Source organism: Camellia sinensis, chromosome 2, assembly GCF_055761805.1.
Source record: "Camellia sinensis isolate YWXY chromosome 2, ASM5576180v1, whole genome shotgun sequence".
In the NCBI taxonomy this organism is placed as follows: Eukaryota; Viridiplantae; Streptophyta; class Magnoliopsida; order Ericales; family Theaceae; genus Camellia; species Camellia sinensis.
Window position 1 is genome coordinate 133692758 of NC_138962.1, and position 6476 is coordinate 133699233.

Sequence of the window (6476 nt, forward strand, 5' to 3'; positions counted from 1 at the left end):
AAATTGTATGGCATTATAATAACTGGCCAACTGCTATGAGAGACATTCATTGCCTTGAATGGATTGAATCCATCCGCTGCTAAACCCAGTCTGACATTGCGCGGCTCACTCGCAAACTTGGGATACAAATTATCAAAATTTTTCCACACTGGAGAGTCAACGGGATGTCTCATTTTGCCGTCATCAATTCGGCGCTCTGCATGCCATCTCATTAAAGAAGATGTTTTGGATGACATAAACAATCTTTGAAGCCTTGGAATCAATGGAAAGTATCTAACAATCTTATGTGGAATTCTTTGTTGCTTCTTCTTAACATCATTCTCCTCCCCCTCAAACTGTTTGTATCTAGGCATATGACAAACTATGCAATCATCCATACCAGCTGTTTCCTTCCAATATAATGAACAATCCCTTGGGCATGCATGTACCTTATGATAATCGAGGCCCGAGGCCCAAGTCCCTAAGAAGTTTCCTAGTTGCATAAAATGACTTTGGCAAAGTTTCACCCTTTGGAAACGAATCCTTCAAAAGCTCAAGCAACATCGTGAAAGACTTGTCACTCCATTCACTAAGGCACTTGATGTGCAATAACCGAACAATAAATGAGAGCGTTGAAAACTTCTGAGACTCAGGATACAACTCTCTTTCGGCCTCTTTCAATAAATTGAAGAATTTTTCGGTTTTCTCATCTGGACCTTGTTTAATACCAGAACTTGCTGCCTCGTGAATAAAGCTTGGTGGAGGAAGTCCAAATCCTTCGTATAGCATTTCATAAGTTTCATCACCATCATTCGAATCAGTTTGCCCGACATTCACATTGTGTGGCACAGGTGATGACAAATTCTCCCCATGAAAAATCCAACTGGTGTAACTTGGAAGAAACCCGTTGATCATTAAATGTTCCCCTAACAGGCCTTTCTCCACCAATTTGACATTACGACACCGTTTACATGGGCATGTGACTTCATTCAACAACGGCTTATTTTCGCATGCAAATTTAATAAATTCCTTAACCCCTTGTATGTATTCCGGGTGCAACCTTTGTTGATTTATCCAACTTTTATCCATCCGATTCTCTCTTACACTACAAATGCCACTGCCAAATCAACAAAGTTCAAAATTACCGTTCCGTTTTAATTAATCTTAACCTCAATTAAGTACCTTATAATGCATGCAATATGACATCATTCACCTCTAACTGGTCTCTAATATGTTAGTTCATCCTACTTTCCCATTCAGGAATGCACAGTCTATATTGTAAAAAGCAGCTCATACCGCTCTGCTCATCTCTAACGAAATTTCGGCAGCATCTCCCCATGGTTCTCCAAATACACGACATAGACTAGGTGTACTGTTATACCTTGTCTAGTATGCACTCAGAGAACACAAGGAGTTGCTACACGAAATCTCTACGAGATGGACTATAAGCAGTAGAACTACTAATTACAATACAGACTTGTGCTCCTGAACTGTCCAACTGGACAATCCAAGAAGAGCTTCATTAAAGATGACTAGGTATCTCTAATGAAGATTCTTGGATGGGTCTAAGGCTATTTATGCATGCATGCACCATTAATGATTGCATCCCGGTGGTGCAATCTAAATTAGTACTATCAAACATACTAGAAGCATATCTAGTATAAAGCATATTAATGAAGAAACCAAAAGTTTCTACAATGCTCTTGATAGATTATGATAGATTCAAGAAATATATTGCTCTCTCAAATCAATCAATAATGGAATAATTTTGGCAGGAACTCATGGATGTGGGAAGTTCAAACCCACTACCCAAACCAATAAGTGTACCAAAGATCGAATACTTCTAATGATGATGATGATGATGATGATTCAGAAACATCAAAGAGCAACCACCAAATGAGGAATCACATTCACAATCACAATTACAATCACAATCATATTAGTTGAGGAATCACAATCACAATCACAATCATAGTCATCCACATTAATAACTATGAAGAAAACTTGTTTGAATTGAAGACCAAACTTCACCATATAATACTACAAATCAAGACAAAGTTACAATCAAGACAAAGTTACATGCAAGACAATTCTTTCACATGCTAGCTAGATGATTATTTATTTATTTATTTAGGGTCAAATAACCCTCCAAATGAAGTTAATTGTATCCTACACTCTCTCAAATTAATCTATCATGACATTATAAAATTAGAAATTAATTAAAGGGTTAATTAGTAAAATGTCTATTCCTATATGGTCATGTGTTATCCAAGATTAATTTTTCTTTTTTATTTTTTCTGATAAGGATATGTTTTACTGTTCATTCTATTCTATGATCCTTAGAAACCTATATGGTCATGTGTTATGTCCAACATGGAATGCCTGTGAACCATTCTATTCTATGATCCTTAGAAACCTAATAATATTGACAAGTTGAAAACACTTTGAACCATCCTAACAAATTAACAAGATTCTACCTACCATCGGCCCCGGATCAATAATGCTACGATGACTAAATTTGAGCTTCTAATTTTGATTACTATTCGATATTTCATTAATACGTTAGTATAAGATATGAAATGTACAAATCAGATGGTATCCAAATTTGATCAAGTAAAAATTATTGGAATTGATATCATGCAGGCCATTTTTTCTGTTTTTTGGCATGATCACACAGGAGGTTGTGAGATTATGTTTAGGCAGATTTCTTCAACATATCTGATGATCTGTTCTTGATTCTTCTTATACAATTGTAATGGAGAAAGGCCCTTTTTGGTGCAACTTATGAACTCTTATAACTTCTTTTTTAAAAATTTATGTCAAAGTATTTAGTATGGGTTTTGCTTACAAGTTATCAGACAATAATGGTTCATAAAAGCTGAAAAAAATGATGATTATTGAGAAGCAAAGAAAATGATGTTTTTACCTTACATTTTTTTATTATTAGTTTTTAGCTTGAAAAAAATGCGCCAAACAGACATAAAGTTGTGTGCAAGATGATAAATATTCATGATTTGTGTGACTAAATTTGCTCGCAAATAACCAACCGAAGCTAACCTAATTGGCTAAATCCCTTGCACCTCACTACGAAGACGAGGGTTCAAATTTCTCACAGGTAAAACTCTCATCCCCAAGGCCACAGCCTCTAATGTGCCCCTCAAAAATAAATAAATAATAAAATAAAAATTGTTTGCAACTAATTTATCAAACTTTTAAACAAATCTCTATACTATGGGCATCCTTCTGCACTGCTTTCTGGGCAACTGTTTCTTGAAGCCTACATGTGGACAGAAAGCTTCCCAATCTTATTCAAGTGACCAGGACTCTACAAGGAAACCTAGAAAGGACCCTTGCAATAGTAAATACAAGAAAATGCTCATATAATCTTCCCTTCAAATCTTAGGACATAATCAAGAAAATCTAGGACAAAGCCCTAATACATGATTAAGAGACTTTTCAAAAACTCTCAATAACCAGAACAACTCTCTTTTTGGGATAAGCATAAAGAAATTTCATGCACTAAAACATTAATCTTGAAAGATCCAGGAAACGAATGCCCAGCAAACAAGAGCCAAAAGGAAACTTTGACATAATCACGAATCACGAACCTAAAAGCAACAATGATTATAAAATCGTTAGGTTAAAAGTGAAACATCTGAACCTGAGCACAATCACGAGTCTAAAGAAATTACTGCATTTAGCACTGCCTAACCAAAATACCTGAACCTGAGAACAAAATTTTAAGACTATGTTCTCTGCTTGAACAAAAATAGGTGGCTTCGGACAAATTGGTGAGACAAATGTTTAATTTTTTTCATTTAGTAAACGAAATATACATGAAACATCTACAATGTGTCTGCATAACATATATTAATCAACAATATAGGAGTACTCGCTTTCAAGAGCAAAACTTAATGCAATACTTCCGAAATGCTAATAAAACTTAATGCAATACTTTCGAAATCCTACACTCTCTCAAACTTTTTTGACTAATTGGTGCCAAGGATCTATGGGGAATTTAGGTGTAATCCTGTTGCCATTGTGAGGAGATTGAAAGATGTGGGCCTTCATGGAATAGAGGTTTATAGAAGTGATGGAAAACTGGCAGGTATGAGAATGATTTATTCCCATAAATGCTTACTTGTTTGTGTTCTGAATTTGAAAGTGAACTAGATGTCAAGTGGTTGCTTTAATAATTGGTTTTTGACATTAAATGTAATGTGCAACCACAATCTTAACCCCAAGTCTGTACCTTAGGTGGGCTGACCCGACCTGAATTACGCTTAGAATAGCCTTGGGCCTAGTGTTTGAAACCTGGCCCAGCCCATGAGAGGCAGCCAATTAGCCTGTGAGAGGCAACATGTCAGCCTAGTTTCCCAGCTCATTGACTCATCTGGTCCAAGCCCACTAGGTAGGGCTTGGGTCTATGGTTTTGGCTTGCCGTTCGGCCCAGTCTGCCCCCATAGACAGACTTGGGCATCATTTTCGAGGGCTGGCTTGGCTTGATGCTGACCCTTGATCAAACGCTTACGACACTGACTACTTCTTGGGAAATGACTTCGTTGACAACCCTATAGCTTTTTTTCTTTAGATTTTAAAGACTTTTTACTGTTCATATCTTGATTCACTTCTTTGTCAACAGCATACAGTGACCTAGCAGATGCCTATGAAATAATGAAGCTTGGAGGGTCGGATTTTCACGGGAGAGATGGGCAGAGTGAGTCTGATTTGGGAAGTGTGAACCTTCCAGTTTTGGCTGTGCATGAATTCCTTAGGACAGCCAGACCGATCTGGTGCGGTGCCATTAGAGGCATTCTAGAAAATTACACTGAAGATCCATCTCAGTTGAAGTTAGAGAGGATCATGAAGTTTGGGAAGACTAGAATCTTCAAGAATGGTTCACTTACTAAGACCAACAATGATTTGATTGATCTTTGCTTGTCGTCATGGTTGACAAATGAAGAAATGCAGGACTCAGTGTTTGAGACCATCAAGTTGAAGCTTTCCCAAATTTCAATCAACGACGAAGGAATTCAAGCCCCAACAGCAGTGAAATAGTCTTTTTTGTACCTTATTTGCGGCCAAACTGAGGATGATCTATGGATACAATATCATTTAAATGTCTTTTTTCTTTCAGAATTTTCAAGTGTTAATTAGTTTTAAGAAACAAATAACAAAAGGAAAGACAAAAGTTCTTAATGCATAGTTTTGGAAAACTTGAACATGTTTTGGGTGAAAGAATCCGAACAAGTTTTGGGCTGTATAAGTATAGATTGTATTGGGAGTTTTGTATCAGGTGTTTTGTTTGTTGGTTGATTTCTCGCTAATCATTTTTCTTGCTATTTGGTTTTTCCTAATTGATGCGTAGCGCACTATGGTACGCATATACAGATGTGGTGTGATGATATCTAATAAAAGCAAAAAGCTATTATAAGGGGATTTGATAGAGATGCTCTTATGATATCTAATTGTTGTATTGAGCATAATTTGACACTATGGAATCAATACATAGAAGCATCCAGCAATCGGTGCAATTTTGTAAACTATAGGAGTCTGTAGATCGTTGTACATTGCAATGTGAACTAATCAGTGTGGTTGTGGTGTTTGTCATGGATTGGAGCCTGAAAGTTATGTTTTTACATTCCAAGACTTTCAAGGACTCCCTCGCTAAAACAAAAAAGAAAAGCCCAAAAAATTTGATTTTTTTCTTTCATGCATTTTACATCTACTATCTTGCTAATTAACCGAACCCTTAAGGAAGAGTGTATATTTTTTATGATGTTATGTTTGATGTGTATAACAATATCATGGTAGTATGAACTATTGGGGCTAGTATTAACTCTTGTCTGTAGAAAATGCTTTGTGAATGTGACCTCTAATATGCATTTTTTTTTTTTTTTTGCAGGGATCTTTTTCAGTTTGGTTGTGCTGTGAAGATATTCAGCCAAATCACTCTCTTAGACTTGCATTAGATCTTGATTGAATTAGCTAATGGTTTGTATTTGGGAGAAGTTTTCCATTTGGTCTCCTTTTGTAATGTTAATTTTAGCTTAGTATGATTACATCGTATTTTTAGCAGAGCAGATTATCGTCAAACAGAATTTGAATATTATTATTATTCTTCTGAGTATGGGTTTATATGGACTTATATGGACTCTCTGTCAGTACACAAACGCACATGCACAGTTACATGTATTAATGACTGGTGGTTTAGCAGTATCTGCAGCAGTGTACACTAGAAAGTGCCAGAAAATGGTCCATTTCCATGACTTTGAGTTGGTTCAGAGGCTAGATGATAAATTTTCCTACTACAATTCTGTTTTCACTACTTTTCACTTGACTACTGCAGTAAGTTCGATTAATTTATGTAGCATTTGGTGCATGAGTTTGAGAATAAGCTGCAAGTTTGTTTATCTGTTTTTATTTTTTTTTAATTTTTGCCTAAGATTAATATAAATGTGGCATTTTTAATGTGTTGGTTTAATTGATAACATTTC

General features: G+C 36.0%; 1 protein-coding gene across 1 annotated transcript; it reads left to right on the top strand.

The window, feature by feature from the left end:
• The first annotated feature begins 1507 nt into the window (after positions 1 to 1507).
• Positions 1508 to 5037, top strand: LOC145819056 (uncharacterized). The gene is made up of 3 exons (XM_082913043.1): positions 1508 to 1515; positions 4002 to 4087; positions 4622 to 5037. Exons 1-3 carry the CDS (start codon positions 1508 to 1510, stop codon positions 5035 to 5037), a joined length of 510 nt encoding a protein of 169 aa, XP_082769169.1.
• The last annotated feature ends 1439 nt before the right edge of the window (positions 5038 to 6476 follow it).